Source organism: Pleurodeles waltl, chromosome 9 (assembly GCF_031143425.1).
Source record: "Pleurodeles waltl isolate 20211129_DDA chromosome 9, aPleWal1.hap1.20221129, whole genome shotgun sequence".
Lineage (NCBI taxonomy): Eukaryota > Metazoa > Chordata > Amphibia > Caudata > Salamandridae > Pleurodeles > Pleurodeles waltl.
Window position 1 is genome coordinate 228,343,495 of NC_090448.1, and position 26,995 is coordinate 228,370,489.

Here is a 26,995-nt window from a genome sequence, read left to right on the forward strand (position 1 = left end):
ACTCCGAACCTAGGCATGTTTGGTATAAAACATGTCAGAATCATACCCCAATACTGTTGCCAGTATTAGAAGTATGATTCCATGCACTCTGTGGGCTCCTTAGAGGCCCCCCAGCATTGTTCCTACCAGCCTTCTGGGGTTTTCTGGACAGCCCAAGCTGCTGCCACCTCTTAGACAGGTTTCTCCCTCCTGCTGCTTGAACAGCTCAAGCCCAGGAAGACAGAACAAGGATTTCCTTTGGGAGAGAGGGTAACACCCTTTTCCTTTGGAAATAAGTGTTACATGGCTTGGGAGGGGTAGCCTCCCCAAGCCACTGGTATGCTTTGAAGGGCACATTGCTCCCTGTCCTAGGGTGAAACAGGACAATGGAAAGGGGAGTGACCACCAACCTGTCCATCACCATCCCAAGGGTGGTGCCCAGAGCTCCTCCAGAGGGTCCCTGGGTTTTGCCATCTTAAATCCAAGGTTGGTAGGGACCTCTGGGAGCATCTGAGTGGTCATGTCAGGCAAGTGACATCAGAGCCCCCTCCTGATAGGTGGCCACCTGGCTAGGTGACCAATCCCCCTTTCAAGGCTCTTTAGGGTCTCTCTCTTGGGTGGGTCCTCAGATTCGGCTTTCAAGATTCCAGCAGGACTCCTCTACAACCTCTACTTTGACTTCTAGCCACTGGAACCACGACTGGACCCTTCAGGAACCAATAATCTGCATCCACAACCAAGACTCGTCTTGCAACATTGTTTCCACGTCTCCTTCCAGCTTCTGCAACATTTCCCCAGTTGTGCATCCTCTGACTGCGGCAAGTCTTCAGTCTGCACAAGAAGGAAGAAGGAATCTCCCTTGGAGTGAAGGAGTCACTCCCCTGCATCCGCAGGAACCAACTGCAACGAGGACCGGCCTCGTGAATCTCCTCTCATCCTGAGCTGTGTGGATCCTGCATCATGGGTGGTGATCCGGAGTAGTCCTCTTTGCCAGCTGCCCAACTTTGGTGGAGCTAAGCCCTTGCCTTCCCATGCAGGACAGTACGCCCATGCACCAAGTCTCTTGCAGCTGCCAAGGCTTCTTGACAACTACTCCAAGGGTTCTTCAGGCTCTTGGTAACTTAGGTACTTTCACCCCACATTTGGCATACTGGTGCCCCCATGTAAGTCCCTGGTATATGGTGCCAAGGTACCAAGGGCATTGAGGCACCAGGGGATCCCCATGGGCTGCAGCATGTATTATGCCACCCGTGGGGAGCCCATGCTAAGTGTTCTGCAGGCCTGTCATTGCAGCCCCCAGCACTCCTTCCTGCAACCCACAGCCTTCTGGGTGCTTCTCCTGCATTGTGGGACCCTTGTCCAGTAGTGATTCGTGGGCTCCTCTCTGACTCCTGGTTCCTCGTCCAGTGGGTCTCCTGTGGGGTCTGCCTCTTCTGCTTTGGACTCTCTGCCTTGCTGAGGGTACCCCTAGGACTCCCCCCTATGGGCTGAGTCCTCCTTGGCCTTGCTGGTCCCCTGAAGCTCCACTTTTGCTTCCCAGCGACTACTGCCTTTGCCAAGGCTTGATGGGGGGCTTTTACATGCCACTGACCGACTGAAATAATTCATCCGGTGTGGGATGTCGACTGCATCCTTCAGGAACTCTTCACCTGCTCGAGGACTGCATTCCTGACTGTCTTTGTCCTACTGTCGACTAACTCCTGCATCCACAGCTGGATAGGTAGCAGCTCCTGCTCCCCCTGGACTCTTCTGTGACTTCTGGACTTGGTCTCCTTCTTCCACAAGTCTTCCTCTTTAAGAATCCACCGCTGGTTTCTTGCAGTCTCATCTGTGTGTTGGATTTTCTTCTTTTCCTTCCTTTTGGGTGGTTTAGGGGAAATCTAGTAATTTACTTCTTTCCTACTGGTCACTAGGGTGCACTGTGGTACTTACCTTTGGTGTTTCCTAGTGCCCCCAGCTCCCATCTACACATTCCACTTACCTAGGTGGGGCCCTGTGTTCGCATTCCACTTTTTCAGTATATGGTTTGGGCTTCCCCTAGGGTCACTATTGTCTATCTGTATTTACACTGTTTTCTATCACTTTCTATGCCTATTGCTGGTTACTAGTATACATATCCAGTGTGCTACCTACCTCTTATTGGAGGGTTGCCTTTCTAGTACTTTTTGGTATTGTGTCACTAAAATAAAGTAGCTTTTCTTTCATGTGTGTAAGTGCTGTGTGACTACAGTGGTATTGCATAAGCTTTGCATGTCTCCTAGATAGGCCTTGGCTGCTCATCCACCTCTACCTCTAGAGAGCCTGGCTTCTAGACACTGCTTACACTACACTAATACGGGATACCTGGACCTGGTATAAGGTGTAAGCACCTTAGGTACCCACCACACACCAGGCAAGCTTCCTACACTGATCCATTGTACTAATTTTGTTCCCAAATCCACTTAGTAATGTGACAAAACCTGTGTTTCCTTTCAATCAGAGTAGTTGGACTATAATTTATTGGTACACTCTCATCACATTTCTTAAAGAAAGGTATAATGTCCGCCCCTCAAAAAGTATCTTGGTTATCAACACCTAGGAGTATTGCATTAGACAACAAATGTATATATGCCCCCCCTACATCCATCTCTGATCTATTTAGACCTCCAGGGATTTTGTCTGTGCCCGGGCGGTCCCTGTGTTTTACAGTTCCAATTGCTTTTAACATATCAGACAATGAAAAAAACAGTGTCAGAACCTAAGGTCGAAATTAAGGGACAAGTAGACAGAGCAATGTCATATGTAGTAATTTTGCTACTGTCATTTGAATAAAGATTAGAAAAATATGGGGCTGTACGTAATGATCAGTAGAGCTAAAGCCATGGCAGCTCCCACGTGCCACAATATGCTAAAAGGCTAAATTATTGTTCCTTTTAGTAGCTTTAAGGAGATTGGCCCAAATTCCTTCATCGCAATTCCTTCTAATGATATCTAAAATATGTCTTTATTTTATAAATATATTTGTTAAATGTACATTGTTGCCAACTACTGAGCAAATGGTGTTTGACAAGTCCACAACTATGTTTATGTCTGGTAAACATTACTAAAACATATTGGGTAAGAAAACAATCACCGAAGTCCCCCTTAGTAAGTTTCCATTAAACATATCTAGTTGTGAAAAAGTAGTACGCCCTAAAGTGCAGTAAAACTAATGTCTATGTATTGTTCTGTAAATATTGTCAAGGGCTATAACACCCACCCACCCCCCTAGACTCCCACCATAGTTAATTAAAATGTATTGATATCAATAGGGGCCTTTCCCTCGATACAATCTTCCTGTACTTTACTAGTTCTGTAAAAAGTATATAAGGCTTATATCAAGTGTGTTAAAAAATCCTGAATTAATCAAGGACATTGTACAGTAGTAAGGCGGAGGAGGAAAATGGCAGGGGGAAAAGCATTATCATGGATAATTGGAAGCGATAATCTGGCAGGAGAGGAAGTAGAAGTGAGCTGCAAAAAAAGCAGGGGAGGATGACAAGAAGTAAGTGAACAGTTGGGGATTATACTGAGAGTGATGTGATGTAAGTCAGCAGTAGTAAATATAACTTTAAAAACTTTAACTGCTTAAAGACAGACGTAACATATACATTTGGATATAGTAGTAGCTATTTGAATAGTACAGTAAGTACTCACATATGTGTGGCTAATTTAGTAAGAGACTGTCGTCCACTGCCACCAACGCCCAGAAGCAAGGCATTGCCCATTGGCTGTCGCAGGATCCGGCTGATTCGGCAAATATGCTGAATGGCATCCATGAAGAGTACGAGCTTCATCTTGCTTGTGTTGATTTGATTATAATCCTCCATGTAGTCTTCAATTACACGCACCATCTGAAGACAACAAGACATAAATAATAAAACACCAGAGACCCGTATAAGGGAATTTGACAGAACTTTGACCAAACCTCCAACATACATGGGAGAGTCTCTCTTCTGTCCATGCTCAGGAGACTTGTTGAACTACTGTGAAAATCTCTAAGTAAAACATAGATCACAAAGTGTTCTATGCATTATCCAAGCGAGATTGTTAGAATTGCACTGACCACTTAAAACAGACATCAACAGTAATAACCATAATGCCAGTTGGACCAGTGGGGCAGAACCATTAACATTCAGGAGACCGAAAGGGGAGCTCAAATAGAAAAATAACCTAATCCAACTCCATCCAACCTCCCTTGGATCTCAGTTTTAAAATAATTCTCAATTCCCAGGAGAAAACAAACTAACATTTGAAAATAATGGTGAGTGAGGCCAACAATCATAAAAAAAAATACAAATGGACCTTTAGGTTGTGAGGCTCCTGCAGTATCACAACGTGCTTATCTTGCCATGAGTGTATGATTTTAGTCGCAGAACACATAAAACGTCTGGTGACACAGGTCATCTTGATATTCTTGAAAACCCCTGCTCTGCTATGCTGTGATTAAGTGTAACCTAGTTTCTCACTCTTCTGACTTTATTCTCAGTTGTCCTAAAGTGCGTGACCCACAAATGACTTTGGGAGGGGAGGTGCCTTATCCACTTAATGAATATACCCTTGTTAGGCCTTACCACAATTCTCAGAGCTTGTAGTAAGGCCTAACAAGCTCAGTCTCTGGTAGCCTAGCACAATCAGATAACAATTCCCTAGAAAAAGGCAGTGGTCTTGAAGCAGTACCAACATTGTCATAAGTAAAGAACACAACAAAATAAAACCCCCAAAAACTTAGGAAAAGAGTGAAACATTCTTAAGGATAAAAAAATATGATTGGATAAGGGGAAACAGAGATCATTTACAAAGTTTTAAGGCAAAAAAGCCTATACAAAGTATAATGCCTTTGAAAAACAACATTTCTTAGATTAACAAGAGCTAATCATGATTTTAGGCTGATCGTAATGTAGTGAAAACCAGAAACACTAAGCAGGTCATTGTGGGTAAAGTCTCTGAACTGCAAGCCAAAATCCTTCTGCAGGGCAAGGTCCAAAACTGAGGCAGCAATGGATCCTCAAAGTCAGCTTTGTCAGCATCAAGCTCCCACTAAAGACCTTTGTTTTGGTACCAAAAGCTCAGAGAAGGACAAAGCTAGTATTCATAGCCATCTAGATCGCTGAGTCACGGGGATGGATTTGCTGCCTCAGTCACCTTTTCGGTCCCCAAAAAACTGTAGTTGGGAAAAGCTGGATGTTGTAACTGGGCAAATACCTACATTTTGAGGTCCTGCGGAATCCATTTTCAGGGTGGTAAAATGCTCTGAGTAGTAGGAACCTGGTTTTCTAGCCCACCTTAGGTGTGATATTGTAGGTCAAGCAAAAGCACCTTGTCCCAGTCCTTTAGAGGTAGAAACATGTCGAAGTCACACTTTTCTCCAACATCTAGGATGCCACTTCTTGTCAATCCTGGAGCCCCAAGTCCTCATGCAGGTCTCATAGACACTGCATATCTCTCTATCCAAGGGTCCTGACAGGTCCAGACCTTTGCGGTAAACTGGGCCTTGTTGGAGTCAGGTGTTCTGCTTTTTGTGTCAACTGAGCAGTGTAGGAAGCTGGCTATCTATGTAGTGTACCAATTGAAGGGGTCACTATGCAGATAGTCTAGATGACCCTTATTGGTTTACAGGGGTTAAAGGTAATAATCACATATGCTCTATTTTGTGGTAGTGTGGGTGAGCAGTTTAGGCTGATCAGAGGGTGGTGCTAAGCTTTTGTTGAGCACACAGAGTCAATGAATGAGGCACACACTCAAGAAGTAACTCAAGACCAATGTTAATAAAACTATAGATACTTTTTATATTATGTTTAAACACCAGAAAGCCTTCAAAGAAGGTAGGTAATGTTGCTTCATCCGATTGAGGGGGCACAACTAGGCCAAGACAAGCCCTATGTAACTTATGTTTGGTTTGGAAAGAACCCTGCTTGGCGATGTGGACTGCAGTGTTTATATTTAAGCAGGAACAGGGCTGATTAGCATGTGGCTGGGTCTAATCTGAGCTTCCATGGTGGGCACAATAACGATGGACTGGGATGCTGCCTGAGTAATTCCATCAATCACTTTTTTTGTATTCCTCATTCCTGTAAAAAGGCTAATTTAACTTTGCAAAGACCCACAAGATAATATTTTAACACAGGGAAACTCAATCTACAATTAGAAGTTTTGTAATATAATACAACTAAAATTTCACATGGTTGTCCCTCAATTTTTACAATCACAAATGTATCAATTAAATATAAATCAGTATATCCCTCTTGTAGAATATTAGTGCTAATTTAGAAATCTCTAATAATGTCTATATAGTCTTTCAGATAGGAGTCTCTTTGTTGTCTATATTCGATATTTCAGTTTTGGTATTGGCAAAATGTGCACAGCTATGGGATGACTGGCCTCATGTGGTCCTGGTATAGATGCATGGCTAAAAGATACCAATGAGTGGGCATTACTGAAGAAGTACGTCTTAAGGAGCAGTAGAGATGAGAGAGCTGGAAAGGACCAAAGATGTATGATCACTTTGATTACAAACATGGGTCCTGATGAAGTAACACCATCCCAACCTCGCGGTCCAATATGGTAGAATAATATACAACAACAGACCTATGGGGCGAGATATGGTACTCCCTTATCAATGGTAATTTAAAACCTACAATAACCCAAGCAAAACTTTCGTACTGCTGTTAAATATAAAAGAGTAGATTATACCTCTTAGGTTCAAGCGGGGGAACACATTAACATTAATATTACACTATTGTGGTACTGTATTTTGGTGCAGGGGGTATTGTGAAATGTATCTTGTTTTCTTTTAAAAATGTTAAACTGATATATTTTTACTTGTATAAGAAAAAAACATATTTAGAAATATATCTTTGCATTTTAAAGAAAGAGTATGCACTGCTCTGCTGCTGCAGCATGCACAACAGTGTAGAAAAACATATGATCTGAGGAATACTAAAACGCATTCACAAACACCCCAATATCCCTACATTGGATCTGTGTTACTTCCCTTGACCATCCTTAGTGATCTGTCTATTTCCAATGCTGAAGCTCCTGTGGAAGACCATCACTCTAAACTAACTGACTAGGAGGATCCACTCGCTGAGTTCACATCATGGAAATGCTTTTCTGGTATCTGTGCTAGGCTTAAAAATGTCTAGATCTGCTCTTTGCTCTTTTTGTTGTATCGTGCTGCGTAGTTATTGTTTTATTTTGATTTGTGGTTGCTGTTCCTGAGATAACCTCTGTCTCCTTGCTCCAGCACCTTCTCACAGATACACCATAACAGGGCAAATGTAAGAACAAGGTTTTGATATATGCACCTGTGGAACCCTTCTAGTAAAATTGCATTACATTTCTTTATGAGGCACAAGTTCCTGTGTCAAATTCACTTTAACTGCAGCAAGCTAATTTTGAGGCATATCATAGAAACTGTCCCAAAGGTTTCTAGCTGCATTTGCTATCCTATCAAACAGAGTAGGCCCTGTACAGGTGTTCTTTCACACTTCCAAGAGTTTACCATTCATATAAACATCTCACATTTGTGGCAACCCGCTTTTTCATCAGGATGAATCATTGTCATTGGATGCCTGTGCCCAGCCATACACACATCTGAAAAGCCCAATGCCTTGAGCTTTCAGCATACTTGTACCCATGCCAGCTTAACTCATTGTGCTATCTGAGTTGACACGTCTGACATCATGTATCAGCCTTCTTTGACAGGGGCTCTGCTACTGATTCCAGCAAGTTATTCACTAAAACATCTCTCCTGGCTACCTGCTTACTGTGTGTAACCCTCATTATAACATTTTTCTAAATCTCAAGGTCATAGTTACAGAAGATACCTTCTGAGTTAAAGAATTAAGTGTGACTGTTCGTATTTAATGTCACGTGGTTGCACTGTCAGGCTGACACCAGACAGCACTGGCCTCACCGCCAGTGACACTTGGTACCATGGTGCAACATGTTCTGGTGCCAGAGAGCAGAGTCTGTGCGGTACACGTTCAAAGGATAAGGACACAGCAGTTGAGAAAACAGTTGTTTACCATTGGTCTTTTGGGTGATAAGAGATCCTGGATACAGTTGTCTTTTTATGTGGCTACAGTTGCCCTAAGTGGGAAGGGTATGGGCAGACTTGAGTCCCATGCTCACTGTGCCACTGGATTCATGCAAGCCTTGCTGATGAGGGGTGATACCCCAAAACCAGTTCCAGGGTGTTTGTTTGCTGTCGAGGGAGACCTGGCCGGGCAGTTTGCTCTGGGCTGTTCCCAGGGGGAGCAGGGTCAAGACTGATTTGCATATGGCTGGGTCCAAATTGTGGTGGCACGGTAAGCATAAAACACAAAAGATTTAACCCAGATCTGCAACTGGGGGTGAATGGCTGACATTGTTCAGCATTCCATCCATCTTCTTTTTGTGTTGCATTACAAATATTTTAGACAAAAGGGCACAGTCACTTTATTGGCTTCTTAACCCTGATGAGCCCAGTAACAGGAGCAACCCACCATAGTGGAATTATGAGATATGTGGTAGGTCTGAAAAGCCCGTGCATTTTAACCAGACATTTTGGCTGCTTGAAAGAGTTGCAAGGTCCACGTAAAATTTCGGGGAAAAATGAGATACTTCCAGGGGAATTGGTGAAGAATGACCAATTCTGCTGGTGATTCGTAAGGCTAACCTATCAGCACAGTTCATTATGCACTGTAATTCTGCCTCTCAATGCTCCCCATGCCCCTAATATAGGTACATTCTGGGTGAGCCTACGGGGTAATTGCCTGAACAATCTCCAGGAACCTCATGATGTGACTCTAAGCATGTAACACCTTTCTGCATCAACAGTTATATCAACCATAAGACTAATACTGAATATTAATTTAGAATTTCTTTCAAATCACTGACATGCCTTTAACCCTTACACTGCCAGGCTGCGTTAGCAGTGATGTGTCAGAAGGTTTCTTTAAAAAATTGCTGCTAGGAAGTTAAGTACCTCTTTAATCTCTTTGGTCACCAATACAAGCTATATGTTTTGTGCATAGGTGTAAACCTCACATACATATTTCAATGTAGCCTGAAGACATTATGAGCAATGTGTAGATAGTTTCACTTTTTTTAAACAATTTTTCTCAATATTTTAGTGCATCTTGCAGAGTTCAGAGAGCTCTAACCAAGGAAATGTTGCTGTGAATGTCTTGAGTCTGGTAATATGAAAAAGGGGTATGTTTTCTATGGAATAAAGGATATACAATCATGCAATAGGATCGATCACAAAATTGTGGCTGCAAGAATGTTAATGACAAAAAATAAACTAAAAGGAGGATGTAAACACTATGGGCCTCATTACGACTTTGGTGGTCCTTTCACAGGACCGCTGAAGACACTGCAGGCAAAAGGCAACCAGTAATGGAGGTCTTTTGCCAGCCATATTAGGAGTGTTCTGCTGGGCAAGCGGGCGAATACTCACCACAACATTGATGGTGGCTCGTAATGGAGCTGGCAGCAATGGTGTGGCGCATTGGGTGCGACAGCACCCGTCGCGCATTTCACTGCCCGTAATCTGGGCAGTGAAATGCACGATGGGGCTGTGCATGAAGGCCCCTGCACTGCCAATGCCAAGTGCATGGGGAACATAGGGGCCTCTATGGGCCCCCTGATGGCCCCATTCCGCCAGCCTTTTCATGGTGGTGTTTACTGCCATGCAAAGGCTGGCGGATGGGGACCCGTAATCCCCAGGACAGACCTGTTGCAGCGCTGCCCTGGCAGATTACAACCGCCGGGACCACCAGGCTGCAGCCTTGCTGCAGCCTGGCGTTGTCGACAGTTTGACCGTGGCGGCACCGCCACGATCATAATGGGCAGTCCAACCGCCCTATCTGCGGCGGTCCGAACGGACTTCGCAAGGCATCTTCTGGTGCAACCCAGCCCCACAATTCATTGACTGGCAGGTCGATAGAACATGCTGGGCTTGATGTTTGTCAGCTCTGATGCAATTTTTTCAAAGACATGGTAGTTTCTTCCAGTCTCTCTTCAACAGGAACACACACTACTAAGACTTGTTCCTCTCAGCTTCCTGAGAGTAGGGTACCAAACAGTTAAGGGTTTCTGTGGGTACAGGGTGCCCACAGGCGATGAACCGGGTGCACTGCATTTCAGAAATTTGTGCAGCAACTGAAAGTGACATACCTGTCCTCAGGTTACAGATATAACTGCTTAACATCTGAAAATCCTAAGCTGCCCAGTGCTTGGTGTCAGATTTCCTTCATCCTGACTGTGCTGAAGATGATATTTGTCCGAATTTACAGCAATCTATGTAAAACGTAATTCTCTTAAGTCTCTCTCAATCAGGAGCATACCCCTGCCAAGGTTTGACCTACGACGTTGGGCCTGAATACGTATTAAGTATGGCAGTCCTAAGGCTGGGTACCTGCGGTGGCGGTCCAATCACCGCAACCTTGGCGGTACAACCGCCAGATTACGATGCTGGTAGTTAAACCGCCATAAGACCATCGTTACTGCCAGGATTGAGGATTCATATGCGTTGGCAGCGGTAAAAGCTGTGTTCAAGCACGGCGGTGACGATGTCGGCACCGCCGTGCTGATTACGACTTGCCTTTCCACTGTCCTTTTCATGGCGGGGATACCGCCATGAAAAGGTCGGTGGAAAGGTAGAGACGAGGCCACGGGGGGCCCATGCACAGCCAATGCCCATGTTGTGGGCACTGCAGAGCCTCCCCCCTCTGTCAGCACAGTCAGAGTGCGCACTGTCTGCCTTTAGCATAGAGGCACCAGACATGTATGGGTCTTTGATGGGTTTACGTTCTCACAAGTAATAAAATTGGTTTAGAGCATTTCTACAGTATGCTGAGTTATATCCTGAGGGTCTCCTTAAAAATTTGAAATTACCTGGTGAATATGACTTGCAATGTTTGATTCCCAAGGTAAATCTGCTTATTAGGGCCATTTTCCACCATGAATTTTCTAATCACTTGTATGTACTTTCTTATCTGGCTGGTAATAGGAGTGACTTGGCAAATATAGAGTTTCATTTCTCTTGGAAAGAGAAGTCAAGTAATGAGCAAAAGATACCAAAGCTCCTTGGAAAAACCATGAGACAGGAGAAAAGTTGCAAAATACTTGGAAGCATTTATGCGTAATGACACCTTAGGTATGAGATATGCAAGAGGTCTCGACAGGAGTCTAAATTAAAGTGTTAATCAAATACATGGACTGTATTCAATATTACCAGGCTCTACCGTTGCTTGGTTAATAAATAATGCCACACAGAAAAGATTGCTACTTATCTACAAAAACAAGTTTTCACTATCAATATGTTCATCATATTCAGATTATCCAGAAACAACACTACAATGAATCCAGGGCGTATTCTAAAGCACATTAAACTTGGGATTCCTCCCATACCAGAAAAACAAGGATCCTGGAAACATGGGTCACTAATAAGACAGCTGACAAAAGAATTACATGAAATTAGAAGTAAGATGATAAGAAAATAAAGAGACCACAACATTAAAGGTCATGTATGCACTCATCTTGGCTAGCATATAGAATTCTTCAATTTCCATACCTTAAATGGTATGCAATTACATGTTCTGTATATGGATCTTTATATGTCGGGAAGCTAGAGGGTTTATGACTGGGTCGAGTGTCTAGTGTTAAAATGAACTTTGTCACTATGCTTTTATAAGTCGAGCAAACACTGCCGATCATTTTCACTAAATCCACTATCACTCATATCCAAAACAAACTTATAATCTTCATCTGGAAGCACAAAACTCCTAGGGTCCTCAGACTAACCCTCTACAGAAAATCAACTGAGGGGGGTATGGGACTCCTGAATGTTGAAAGCTACCTGTGGGCCATTCAAATATGCTGATTGTTGGATTGGCATCATACCCCAATCACTGTTAGCAGATACCCAACTATTCCCCTCCCCCATTCCATTGTCTTACTTGTGGGAGCTTCCACATAATACAGGCTGAATGGGCCCAATCTGCTCAGTTCAACTCACACCTTGTTGGATTATCTGGAAAATTAATAGAATCACATTTCCATCCCCCATTACTCCAATCAGATTCAACCATGACTTCCCTTCTGGGAGCTAGGATATTCGTTTTCAATGTTGGAATGATGGGGTCTTGTTAAGATTAGGCGACGTATGAAACTCCACTAGATCGAAAAACATATATTGACAAATTTAACCTCTAACCCAACACAGGATTTATATTGACTCAACTATTATATTGGGCACGAGACAGACATGTGCAATCTAAAGCAGAGTTTGCACTCCAGTTTCATGATAAGACATGGAAAAAGGAAAATCCTTATAACACATAGTTATAAATTAACTACATAGATACAACCCACAACTTAAATAGCTAGTTGGAATGGGGATCAATGGGTTCCAGTCCTGCAGGCAACAGGGATGAAACATTGGCCAAGAGTACCAAATCATCCATCAATATGTGTTTACTACAAAGAAAACTCAAATAAAATATGAATTTGCTGGTATTTCACCCCAGTTTGTCTACTTGCAATATAAAAAGATTAACAATTATGCTGAAAAGGCTGTGGGAAATAGGGAGATATGATCCCTATGTGGCAGGCCTTTCTGGAAATCCAAGACTATTGTCAAGAGATAATTACAAATATGGTGGTAATCACAGGGGTCAACTTTCTTTAGATCCTATCATAAAATATTGGGGACCCTGAGGGAGGACTCCACATATCCCATCAGTACTCACTTTGGAAAACTCCTTAAGCATCGGCATTTGGCAGCTAGATTATCATTGCACTAGTTTTGGAAACAGGAGCTCACTTCTCCAATCAATGACCGGTGGGTACAAATTTGGTAAATTTACACACATAAAAAACTGATTGCACGTATATATGACCACATGACTAAATTCTAAAAGATTTCCGCCCCTTTTGTGACATATTGTGGTTCAATGGGTAGACATAATGGTTTTCAATGATCAAGTATGGGCAAAGTATGGTCAACCTCAGTCTTCTGATGAAGAAGCAAAGCACTGTTATCATGCCCAAAGATGTTGAATTGTTTTATATGTTGAAGGGGGGATGCATCCATCAAAACACATGGGAGATGATAAAACATGTATGTACTTGTGTACAGCTTGCATAACTATACATATGCCTGGCTGACTACCGTGGAATAGATATAAAAATTTAAAAATGATATGCAATTGTAATTTACATGAATAAAAAGGTTCCAGATCTTTTGAATGTATGCATCATACCCAAGCTTAGGAGACATGTACATCAGATTCAACAATCTTGGGAACTCATTTAAAGAGGAATAGCAGATATTAGATAGTAAAGCAATAGCATGGGAAATATTTTTTCATGAAGATAGAACAGGATGTGCTTCCTTACTTTTGTTTTATCTTCAATGAACTGATAAGTTTTGACATCAGAACCGGGTGCCATGAAGTCCCCATAAAGGACTGGCTGGTCTGTAATAACCTCTTCAAACTTGGTGCCAAACTCCTGCATCTTCTTCTTCATTAGCTCATCAAACCAAATGCGATCGTCGTCATTCACAAGGCGGTCCTTAAAGATACGGCAGCTCTCGTGGTACCACAGCCTAAGCAAGTACTGCTTATCCTAAAAATAAAAAATAGGAGATATTTGGTACATTTCATTCAAGTTAGGAGAATGCCCAGAAATAACATCATATTATACCCTTAGAGGAACCAATGAATGACTGACTGATTACCCCACATTCCTGCCGTTATTGATGCAGTTATCCTACATGATTATTGTATCACATCAAGGAAAGTTCTTAGTAGATTACTGCCAGATAAAGGCTGGTGATGAGAATGTGAAAGAACATGCAAAAACGTACAGCGGGTTTGTTGTCCTACATCATACTTCATTTGTCACTCTCATGCCTAATTACCTAGATAGTACTACATCATTTTATTAGCCATGATTTAGCTATGGAATTTAAATGATGGCCGGAGAGGAGAAACAAGAGACGAAGCAGATGTAAAAAAAAGTGTGAAACTCGTTCCAGAGATGTTAAAATAGCACCATGGGAGCCAAGAACAAAAAAATACATGGGTGGGGTAAATAAAAACCATGCATTGTAAAATAATTTTGTAGAGACATAAAGAGAGAGAAGCGCTTGACAGAATCAAGTAAATAGGTCATCTGTAAATACACCAAAGGGGATGTAAGTAAACTGTTAGTGTCAGTAAACTACAAAGCTACGATACAAAGAATGAAAGAATGTCTGACACAAGTAAACAGAAAACGTAGAAAAAAATAAAGTTTCAATTGAATCTAAAAATGAAAATATCTTCTGTTCAAAGCAAAAAAGGTGCAAAGTTGGGAAGGCTAACATATAGCTCCCGTGACACATTATCGATATACCGGATATCAGACAGATGGTCTTAGTTCATATACAGCCCAATATTAAGGGTCTCTTTAAAAAAAGAGTATGGGGAATGTTCTCATAAACACAGGAAGAGCGCAGGTTAAGGAAAATAAGATAATTATTCAGAGTTAGAAATCTGTAGACATTAGTATGGAAGCCAATGATGATATTAGGAGTATATCGAAGTCTGAAAATGAAGAAGAGTGACACATAACCTTCTAGCTACCAGTTGCCTTTTTGACAGGTTTATGCTGCAACTCACCACCATCGAGCTAGGTGTAGCCATCAGCATGCCTTGGAAAACCTTGGACAAATCACGAAGGTTAAAGGTGTAATGTGACTTGGCTGGTGTAGGTAGCAGCTGTGATGTAATAGTGGCATACATGTTGATAGTGGCTTCTACAAGTGGCTCATTCAAGTTCTGAAGAGAGGGGCAGCCAGCTGCAGACAGATCAAAACACCATAATTTCCAATAGGGTGAGATAAAAAGCAATACTCAATATTTCACTTTGTTAATCATTCAAAGTTTAGCACACAGATGTTTTAAAAAATGAAAGAGATGCTTTTCTGTGATTCATTGAGACAAATTTGCATTCACTTTCAATGGGATGACTTTGAAAGACTTCTCAGTGTTCCCGTGTCAGCTCAATAACAGACTAGGTATGCTGCTGTGATTGTGAAGGAGAAGCTTAAAAATCAGATAATTTAGAAAAATGTCAGTTTCCTCTAAACATCGCATCCTCTCTAAGCCTGGCTGATACTTCCCTTTGCACTCCACTACCTGCATTGAGGATGTTAATGAACCTTATGCTGTGCAAAGCTAGGGCCTGATTTAGAGTTTGGCAGAGAGGGTACTCTGTTGCAAAAGAGTGAAAAGAGTGTTCTCTCCACCAAAGTTCTGCTCACATCATTTAAATTTGGACATAATTTCATTATGTCAGAGGTGGAGGCTACTCCGTCTCAGCCACTGACACACACTTCAGACAGCTTGATGGAGGAAGGGCCCTCGGAGGTTTAGCGATTTGACCGCCTGTCTGATTTAGAGTGAGTGGTCAAATGGCCAGTTTTCATTATAAAACTAGTGGTAAGGGGCCATGAAAATTTGGTGTGGGAGTCATTTTTTTATTTATTTCCAAGAACAAAATCCCACTTTGGAATTTTGTAATTGAAAATTAAAAAAAAGGTTAAAGGTTTGACAGAGGATACCATCATGTTGGGAGAACCATACCTCAAAGTTTTAATACATTGATAAAAACTGTTGTCAGGGTGGTTCCTGTCAATGTAAGAGATGTTCAATTGGGCAACAGCCATCTCTAGATCTGGAAGACTGATACGCCGTAAGGGTGACAGAGTATTTTACTCAATTGCTATGATAATATGTACACTGTCCTCCAAATTCTACATCAGCCCCAATGTAATTTTATATTTGTATCTCCACACAGTCATCATCTCCTGAACCCAACACCTTTCTCTGCCTTCTGCTCCACAGTTTTCTGGATTGTCACTCTGCCACATATCATATCCTGAGTTCCATTACTGAGCTTCAAGTTCCTCCCATGTATAAGCTGCTGCTCCCCTCCAGTCCAGCACAGCACTCACCTCTTCAGTACCTCCCTTGCATACCATATGACTCTGCTTTATGTAGTCACCCTATCAGGCACATTACTTTTAATGAGAACTGTTATGCACATTTGGACAATATAACCCTTTCTCCTTCATGTCACCCCAAATCTTCCTGCAAAGTCCTCCTTTCCTGTTCCTAATGTCCATCACCTCTACTCTTTGTCCCTCTGCAGAACTACTCACCATACTCCTTCAAATGTACCCTGTATTCTGCATGCTACCCTTTTCTCCAGCAGGTCCATCGAATTGCTACTTCAAAGATCTGCTGCACAGCACACCATCACCACCTGCTAACCACTAATAATGCAATTGCACATTTCTCATGCGTGCCACACTCATAAGCTCACTGTCTACACCTACATTTCACAACAATGTTCTAGCAGGTCATCCCAGATCTACCGCATTCCACTTTACTTCATGACCTTTTGTTCAAAATGCTGCACCTTCACTGCTATGTACCATTCTTTCACCACTATCTGTGGCTCCAGCACAATTCTGGCACCACACAATGTTTCCAGTACTGCATACTATTGCCACACCTGCTTGTCAGGTTCACACAACTGAGTAAGTCATTGCTCCTCTAAAGCACTTTTCTGTGAGCTACATACCTACTGCTGTAACTTTTGTATTTATTAATTGGGGCTGAACGACACTGTGGATAGATTTTGTGCAATCTCTATAAAGGAGGTAGTCAGGGAAGGTGAGGAGGGTGCCAGAGAGCCGGCATGTAAGATACAACACTCTAGTGAGGCCTCTGCCATCGGAGGCAAGCATTCAACAAAATCAGGCCCTCAGGACAACATTTTTTTTTTATTAGAAAGAGGATTGTGGCACTACTGTGCTTCCCCACTGCCTGCTGACAGTGTGGCTGCCTCCTGGGACATTTATGTTTGCATGCTGGGGCTCTAGTAGCTGAGGCCACACTCCACTGTGGCAAGAAGACAGCCAAAGCCCGAGTTAGTGCAACCACAGAGGAAATGGATCCGTGGGGTCACACAATGGGCAGGGCTAACACCATCGTAGCAATGGCGAAACCGCAGCCCTCATCCTCCTGGACCTCTCGGTCGCGTTCAACACCGTCTGCCACCACACCCTAGGCTCACGCCTCAGCAATGCTGGAATTCCGCGACAGAGCCCTGGACTGGGTCACCTCATTTCCCACCGACAGAGCCCAGAGAGTCCGCCTCCCCCATTCTGCTCAGAGGCCACACAAATCATCTGCGGCGTACCCCAGGGTTCATCCCTCAGCCTGACCCTCTTCAACGTCTACATGGCCCCAATCGCTAACATCGCCTGATCCCACATCCTCAACATCATCTCATACGCCGACGACACCCAGCTGATCCTCTCCCTCACCAAGGACTCCGCCAAGACCTACCTCCATGTAGGAATGAAAGCCATCGCCGAATGGATGAAGAGTAGCTGCCTCAAACTCAATTCCAACAAGATGGAAGTCCTCATCTTCGGCTCCACCCCCTCTGCATGGGATGACTCCTGGTGGCCTGCCACTCTCTGAACCGTTCCGACTCCCACCAACCACGCACGCAACCTAGGATTCATCCTGAACCCCTCACTATCCATGGCCCAGCAAGTCAACACCATCTCCTCCTCCTGCTTCAACACCCTCTGCATGCCCTGAAAGATCTACAAATGGATACCCACCCAACCTAGAAGAACAGTCACCCAAGCCCTCGTAAACAGCAAACTGGACTACGGCAAAGCCCTCTACGCAGGAACCACGGCCAAACTTCAGAAGAGGCTGCAACACATCCAGAACACCTCCGCACGCCTCATTCTGGACATCCTCTGCCACTGCCACATCACAGACCACCTGAAAAACCTGCACTGGCTCCCAGTCAACAAGAGAATCACCTTCAAACTCCTCACCCACGCTCCCAAAGCACTGGACAACACCGGACCAGAATACCTCAACATACGACTCTCTTTCTACACCCTGACCCGGCATCTCCGCTCCGCAGACCTCGCCCTCACAACCGTTCCACGCGTCCACAGAACTACAATCGGCGGTAGATCATTCTCGCACCTCGCCGCCAATGTAACTACAGTTCTCCAGTATTGGTATCTTTCATAGATTCACATGCTTGAATCATCCACGTTGTCGTAGTGGGAGTCCCACGGTATATTAACATAGCAGTATATATCATTACCATAGGCCCTATTGGCAATGAACAGTCTCTTTTATAATATATCCATGCCCTTTTTTAAAAAGGACCAAACTTGACAGCACCCTCTAGAACACTCTCAAAAGAGGCTGATTCCCTCGGGTTTTCGAGCACCAGTGAAAATGTGTATCCTTAGTTATGAGGGAAGCCTCTTAGGGGAGGGGGTGGGTTGCATGTGAATATATGAAAGATTCCATGAGTGGAGAACTATAGTTACAGGTAGGTAACTCATTTTCTTCTCCAGGTTTGGATCTTTCATAAATTCACATGCTTGAATCAGAACAGAAAGCAGTTTTGCAATACTTACATATTGTGATCCCATTACGTTGTGGATAGTGGGTTAATAATAATGATTATTATTATAATAATACACATTTTGTGATGTATTAACATAGACATATAATGCATAATGAAATACGAGACATTGAGTAAAGTGACAATGAAGATAAAAGAGGCTCACCTTAGTGAAACAGATGTCACAATACAGCCTGCCTGACTTCTGCATCACCGTGGTGTGCAGAATCCAGGCAACAGTGCTCAGTGAAAGTGTGTACGCTTTTTCACATTGCAGCATGACAAATCTTTGCCAACGGAACACCTGGAAATAAGGCAGCCCATGTAGAGACAGTTCTTGTTGAGTGTGCCTTGGCCTTGGAAGAAAGAGGTTTGCCTGCTCTGGAATGGCAAAATTTTGTAGTTGCAGAAATCCATCTTGCACTGGTTGCTATAGTAACAGCTGTGCCATGCTGAGATTGTGCATATGCCACAAATAGTTCTGTTTTTCAAAGGTGTACAAAACAAAAAAACTTAAGAAATCTCCTTATGTCTAGAGTATGCTGAGATTGCACTGCTGGAGTGGCTGGATTTGGGAAGAAAGGAGTAGTACGACAGGTTCATTAAGATGAAACTGTGTAGGTACATTTGGAATATATTTGGGTTAGTCCTTAGTATAACTCTTTCATCTGTCTGAGAAAAGGTTGTTGGGTTGTGAATGCCTGGATCTCACTCACCCTTCTTGCCGACGTTAATGCAAATAGTGTGGACACTTGCCAGATGAGGAATTTTAATTCAGCCTTGTGAATTGGTCCAAATGATAGTTTTATTAAATGAGTAAGGATGACGTTCAGATGCCATTCTGGAGGAGGTGGTCGGACTGGGGGAAAAACAAGGAAAAGGCCCTTTATGAATTGCTTGACTATCCTTGTGGACAAAACAAAGGATTGTGTGAAGAGAGTCTTTATCTGGATATTGCTGCAAGGTGTACTTTCACAGGTGCATGCACTAAACCTAAGCGAGCCACGGTAAGGAGATAAGGAAATATTTGCTCTGGTGATACTTTCAATGGGTGCACATTTTATTTATTTTTTTCACCAAAACCAGAATCTTTTTCATTTCGATCTGTAGGATGTGTTAGTTGAGTATGCTCTTGCATGGATATCTTTATACTCTTGAGAAGTATTTATATTCTGGAATTCATGGAATTCAGGAGCCATGCATAGAATCAAAGAGAGCCTGGATCCTGGTGAAGAACTTGGCCTTGGTTTGCCAGCAGAGTGGGTTTGGTGGGGAGTCAAACCAGATTGGTCTCTGACAGCAGGAGAAGTTCTGTGTTGCCTGGGACACCTGGGGGCTATCAGGATCAAGCAGTACTTCTCTGTCTTCATCTTTCTGAGCACTCTCTGTATCATGGGAATGTAGGGAAAAGCACTTCTTCTTCTTGTTGGTGGCAAAGGAGTCTAGTTCTGGTTTGCCCCAAAGATGAACAATTTTGCTCAGTTCTTGATTTAGCTCCCATTTGTGGCAACCTTCCAGTGATCTGCTGAGTGTGTCTGCCAAGGGATTCCTTGTCCTTGTTTAAAAAGGACCAAACTTGACAGCACCCTCTAGAACACTCCCAAAAGAGGCTGATTCCCTCAGGTTTTCGAGCACCAGTGAAAATTTGTATCCTTAGTTATGAGGGAAGCCTCTTAGGGGAGAGGGTGGGTTGCATGTGAATATATGAAAGATTCCATGAGTGGAGAACTATAGTTACAGGTAGGTAACTCATTTTCTTCTCCAGGTTTGGATCTTTCATAAATTCACTGGACACTTGCCAGATGATGAATTTTAATTTGGCCTTGTGAATTGGTCCAAATGATAGTTTTATTAAATGAGTAAGGATGACGTTCAGATGCCATTCTGGAGGAGGTGGTCGGACTGGAGGAAAAACAAGGAAAAGGCCCTTTATGAATTGCTTGACTATCCTTGTGGAGCAAAACAAAGGATTCTGTGAAGAGAGTCTTTATCTGGATATTGCTGCAAGGTGTACTTTCACAGGTGCATGAACTAAACCTAAGCGAGCCACGGTAAAGAGATAAGAAAATATTTGCTCTGGTGATACTTTCAATGGGTGCCACATGTTCGGCCTTCAAAGTGATGTTGTACACGGTCAGCCAGTGCCATAAGTACTGTGCTTCTTGGGAGAGAGCCAGTGATCTTAAACCTCCCCGTTTGTTTAGACAGTGCTTGCCTGTGGTGTTGTCCATGCAGACCAGCACTCAAGATGCTTGTATGCGAGGTAACAAGGCCTAGAGAGTGAGAAAGATGGCCTTTAGTTCTAGGTGATTTATATGCATGGACCATTGAGATGTAGACCATTTACCTTGGATTTTAGGTTATAGGAGATGACCACTCTAACATTCTAGAGAAGCATCTGTTGTGATGGTGACGTCTGAAATTAATGGTGGGAACGTGAGTCTTTTGGAGATATGAGGGATGTGAGACCACCACTCCAAAGCTTAAATCATTCTTGGGGTTATCTTGATGAAGTCCTCGAAAGACCCCTGTGACTGAATCCTTTGGTCTTGGAGTTCCTCCTACAAAGGTCTAATTTTTAGACACGCTAGGAGAATAAGGTTTATAGCCGAAGGCATCATCCCTAGTAATGACTTGTACCAATGCACTGAAATTGACTTTTTTCTAGATATTGTGCAGGCTAGCAGAGTTCATTTCTGATGTCTTTCCAGGGTAAGAAAAGCTTTGTCCTGTTTGGTATCTGGGATGGAGCCTATCTTTTGTAGGGGCACAGTAAATGATTTTTGAAGGCTTAAAGAAGTCCCAACCTGTTGAACAAATTCATACAATCCTTTGTCGCTTTGCTCGCTTGCATAGGTGTTTGTGCCTTTAGCAGCCAATCGTCCAGGCATGGGAAAACTTTGTGATCTTGAGTTCTGAGGGCTGCTGCAACAGGGTCAGACATTTTGTAAAAATGCGGGGTGCTGATTTGAGGCCAAAAAGGAGGACTTGGAACTGGGAATGGATGCCAGCTACGGTGAATCAAAGGTATTTGTGATGCTTTGAATGTACGGGAATGTGGAAATACGCATCCTGCAAGTCGAGAGTGGTCATATAATCTCCATGTTTAAGGAGACGCAGGATGTCAGTTAGTGTGACCATGCAGAATGACCATTTTTTTTTTAGACATTTGTTGAGCTTTCTGAGGTCTAAAACGGGTCACCATTCTCCTAATTGCTGTCTTACCAGGACAAAATGAGAATAGAAGCCTGTACCTCTCTCGTTGAATGGTACTTTCTCAATTGCTCCCTTGGCGAGCATTGTGACAGCTTCTTTCTGCAATAAGTGAAGATGTTGGGGGGTGCACCTTTTGGTGACATGTTTTATGGCCTCTGAATGAAATCCAGGGTATGACGATAGGCAATCAGATCCAGTACCCATTTGTCCACAGTTATTCCCCGCCATTGGAGGAGATGGCCCAAAATATAAGCGCCCACCGGATGTGGTGAGGTGGTGGTAGCTGGCACCCGGCTGAAATCATTGTTTAAGGGCGGCATCCCTGGATTGTGTTGATTGTCTTTCTGCCTGCATGGTATAGGCGGCTGATGGTGGTGGGTGGCAAAGTTGCAGCTGTTAAGGATGTCTATAATGGGACTGAAAGGGCTGATGGTAGCACTAGTAACCTTCCCTGTAGGTAAAAAGACCTCTACCCTGTGCTCCCCGAAAAGGGAAACCTACAGAACTGCAGTGTACCTAAATATTTTGTAGTGTCTGTGTCCATTTTAATGGCGAGTAGTGCATTGTCAATATGTTTTCCAAGTAGTGTCTCACCATCGTATGCCATGTCGAAGATTTTTGATTGCACCTCTGGCGTAAAAGATGTTGATTTGAGCCAGCCTTGTCTCTGCAAATCAGCGGCTCTTGCCAATTGCCAAAACTCTATGGATGCAATATCCATCGCTCAGTCTATTATCTATGAGGATGTAAGCTCACCTTCTTGTAGTATCTTGCATACTTATGACTTCTTGTCTGTAGGCACTAGATCTAGCAGGGCATCGATATCTGACCACATTTGTGCATCAAAGTGGTCCTAGATGGCTAAGGAGTTTGCCTCACAAATTATGATGGCAGAAATACTGGAAAAATGCTTTCCGATGTTATCTAAGCACCTCCCTTCTTTTGTCAGGTGGAGTAGAAATCGGGGTAGTAGGATTTTTGGAGCACCTTTGCGCTGCTTGTGAGACCACCAAATCTGCCTTAGGATGTCCTGTAAGGCAGGTGGTTAAAATTCTCAGGGACTTTATAATTCTTATTGATGCGTGGAACCACTGCCGCCACAGTTGCTGGAGTTAGCATCAGTTTGAGGCCTTCTTCCCAAACATGACCTATTACAGGAATGGCTTGAATAGACTTTTGTGTTTGTTTCTTGAAATCATAAAGGAAACAATGTGAATGTTTCACAGCAATACGTTAGTCAGATCTTGCTGCAGCTCTCTCCATTAAATTGTGAAAACCCACGATGTCCTTAGGAGGGGAATCTGAGGGATGTGGCACTGGAGGAGACTGCGTGGGAATGAGATAATCATCTCATTTGTCTTGTGGTGGACGGGTGTCCTGTATCTCACCCTCTTCCCATTTTCAGATGATGAAGGGTCATCCCTTGGTGGTGCTGCAATTGAAGGAGCCAGAGTCATCCTTGGTATTACTGGTGGAGGAATAGGCCTTCATGTCTCAGGGACTACTGGTGGAAGAGGAGGAGGTGGTTTCTCGAAAACGGTCCACGGTAGTCCTGCAGCATAGCCTGAAGATCATAAACCAGTGAAAGTGGTATTGTCCCTCATCTCGTGGGTGCTTTGCATAGGCATGGTAGGCTGGATATTTACGAGTCACTTGCGGGTATATTATTGTCCATAATAGGAGTCATCTCCATCATCACCCTCCTGATATTTTACTTACAGCTCAGAGGGGCTGTGAGCGGGGCCAAAGGGTCCTTGATCCTCAGAGTCTTCCAGATCAAGCAAGATACTTGGAGGATATGGTGACACCTTTCTGGGTGAGGTGTCCTGAGGTCTGAGAAATGTTTTGCTGACTAAAATGAAGGTTGACAGTGTCGTCGACGACGACAAGGGAATAGATGCCAATGATGTAGCCGTCATCGATGGTGGACGTTGCTGTTCTCGACGACGATGGATCCGTCAACAGTGGTGTCGACGACGATGGTCTCATTAACGATGATATCGTCGACAATGGTTTCGTCGACGGTATAGTCTTCATTGACGAGGAGATCTTCAGCAACGGAATAGGAGTGTCAACTACAGTTGTCTTCGTCATAGTTGAGGGTCTCCTTGACGACACAGAAGCGTCGTCGATTGGGATATTCTCGTCGATGATGTTTGGATTTTTGAGGTCGGCAATGGGTCAGAGGAAGCATGTTTTGTAGACTTCACAAAAGAGACAGTTTGTGTGGAGACTTTTGAAGCTTTCTTCTTTTTTCCACTGTCTGTGAGAAACCCATGATGAAATCTCTTTAGTGCCTTTCTGGCTGCCTCAGAAGTCCCTTGGTCGTGGGACCTTGCCCTCTTCTGAGAGAGAGTTGAGGTGTCTCTCTTCTCTTCTCTTCTGAGAAAGTATCTTTTTGTGATTTGGTCTTTTGTAACCACAAAGGAAATCTTGCTTCCCTGTCCTATAGAGTTTTAGTAGAAAAAGTTCTGCATAGCTTACAATCCTTTACTTTGTGGTTAGGATAAAGGCAGTATAGGTAGTGTTTATGTGGGTTATCCGCATGTAACCTCTTACTCCCACAAGATTTGCAGGATCTGAAGAGTCCTTTATTTGAAATATCCAACATCTTGCCGTTAGGGCCTATGGTAATAATATATATTGCTATGTTTATATACCGTGGACCTCCCACTTCGACAACGGGGATGATTAAAGCTTGTGAATCTATGAAAGATCCAATACTGGAAAAGAACTTAGAGTGACTATGACTAATGATCTTTGGTTGACAGGCATTTTCACACCTGTTGGTGCATACAGCTCATAGATCACTAGAGACTAGATCACCCCACCGGCCCAGTAGAATGTTCTTTATGCAGCCGACAGGGTCTTAGGGGGGCTGGCCGTCTATGGGAAGACCGCCAGAATGAACATGGCGGTGCTTACTGCCATGTTCATAATGACCCCTTAAGTGTAAAGTGTACCTACAGTTCGTAATGGTCTTTCTTGTGGAACGTACCTAGTGACAGAGTGGTAAGGCAACTTCAAGTGTCTTATCCCACCGTTGCACCACCAATGTAGGAAGCTGGCCTGGTGTGTGGCGAGCACCTATGGTGTTATCACCTTATACCAAGTCCAGGTATCCCCTATCAGTGAGGTGTAGTCAGTGTTTAGAAGGCCAGGGCTCTCTAGAGGTAGCTGTGGGTGAGCAGCCAAGACATATCTAGGAGACTTGCAAAGCTTATGCAATACACACATGAAAGAACCACATAGTGTTACAAAAATAAAGGCACTTTATTATAGTAACACAATTCATAAATTACTATATATGCAATACTCCACTAGAAGGTGAGTAAACACAATATTATATACACATTAAAGGTCAGGAATTGGCATAGAGAACAATAGAAAACAGTGAAATAGCACAATAAAATGGAGACCCTTGGGGAGACCAAATCATATACTAAGTAAGTGGAATGCAAACGTCAGTCCCCCACCCAAGGCAGTGGAATCTACAGAGGCAAGCTGGAGGAACTAGGAACCCCAAAAGGTCAGTACCAGGGTGCCCACAGTGACAAGAAGAGACCAGGCAAGTACCTGGTCTTTTCCCAAACCCACAGTTAAACTTTGGAAAAGGACTGTGCAAGACCCAAGCAAGACAGGAAGAAACCAAAGGTGGATCCTGCCACAAGAGGACCTCCAAATGAAGGGGGCCAAGTTTAGTTTGAGTTGGACTGTCAGGTCTTGGCACGACCTGGAACTCCCTACCGCACCACTTACGCCAGACCCAGGACCTACTGACTTTCAGGAAACGCCTCAAGACATGGCTATTCGACCAGTAGTTCTCCCCCCCAGTGTCTTGAGACTCTGATGGGTGAGTAGCGTACTTTATAAATTACGTGATTGATTGATTGATTGGAGCCACTACCCACCCTTCTGGAGTTGCAGGACCAGGTAGATGGTGAAGTCAAAGAGTCAGCTCTGCATCACTGGAGCTGGAGAGGAGTCCCAGAAGTGATGCAGCTGCTGCCCCATGATGGAAGAAGAGTTGCAATCGGTCAGTGGTGTGGAAAAACCACGAACAAGCCTTGGCAAAGGCAAGAGCCGCAGATGAAGAGTTGCAGAGCCGCCGGGGACCAGGAAGGTCCAGGGAGACTCAACCCAAGGAGGGGAGTCCCAGGTGACCCTCAGCAGTGAGGAGAGTCAGAAGACGAGAAGGCAGCCTTCACAGGCAATTCACAGGCAGCAGGCACAGGAGTCACAGTGAAGCCCACTCAGCACACCTGGAGAGGAGTCCCACGTCACTGGGGCAGCAGGCAGGAGACTGTGCTTTGCAGGGAAGAGTGCAGAAGGCCACCTCTACACAAAGCCTGAAGATCCCTTGGAAGAAGAGCCAGCAAGAATTGGTAGCTGCAAGAGTCTTGGTGGACAGGGGGACTGTCCTGCAAGGAGAGGCAAGGGCTTACCGTCTCCCAAGTTGGACAGCTGGTAGAGAGGAAAGAGGGGACCACTCCAGACCACCAACTGTGAGGCAGGATCCACACACTTCCAGAGGAGAGAGGATCCACGCAGCCGGTCGTCATTGCAATAGGTGCAGGGGAGTGACTCCTTCACTCCAAGGGAGAGTCCTTCTTGTTTCTTGTGCAGGCTAAAGACTCGTCACCCTCAGAGGATGCACAGCAAGGCAAATGTTGCAGTTGATGGAAGGAGCCGGAGAAACAATGTTGAAAAGCAGAGTCGTAGCTGGAGTCCTACTGGAATCTTGCACGTTGAATCTGAAGACCCACCCTGGAGGGAGACCCTAAATAGCCCAGGAAGGGGGATTGGTCACCTAGCAGGGTGACCACCTATCAGGAGGGGGGCTGTGACGTCACCTGCCTGCCCTGGCCACTCAGACGCACCCAAGGGCCTCTTCCCACCTTGCATTCAAGATGGCAGAATCAAGTGGCCACCTGGAGAGCTCTGGGCACCACCCCTGTGGTGGTGATGTACAGTGGAGTGGTTGCTCCCCTTTCCATTATCCGGTTTTGCAGAGCAGGGACCTGGGGTCCTGGGACTGGTGCAAACCGATTTATGCAAGGAGGGCACCAAATGTGCCATTCACAGCATACCAGTGGCTTGGGGAGGCTACCCCTCAAAAGTCATGTGACACCTATTTCCAATGGGAAGTGGTGTTGCCTCCCACTCCCAAAGGAAATCCTTTGTTCGGCCTTCCCGGGCTTCAGCTGGTCAAGGAGCAGGAGGGCAAAAACCTGTCTGTAGGACGGCAGAAACACGGGCTACCTGGGAGAACCCTGCAAACAGGTAG

At 44.1% G+C, this 26,995-nt stretch overlaps 1 protein-coding gene across 1 annotated transcript in view; it reads right to left on the minus strand.

Annotated features, from left to right (window-relative positions):
• Window positions 1-26,995, minus strand: part of DNAH1 (dynein axonemal heavy chain 1) — an 827,745-nt gene that overhangs the window by 238,090 nt on the left and 562,660 nt on the right. The window contains exons 47-49 of the mRNA XM_069206595.1: window positions 14,655-14,833; window positions 13,387-13,617; window positions 3,655-3,851 (exon numbers count right to left, since the gene is read on the minus strand). Of these exons, the coding sequence (XP_069062696.1) occupies window positions 3,655-3,851; window positions 13,387-13,617; window positions 14,655-14,833 (607 nt within the window). The remainder of the gene's footprint in view (window positions 1-3,654; window positions 3,852-13,386; window positions 13,618-14,654; window positions 14,834-26,995) is intronic.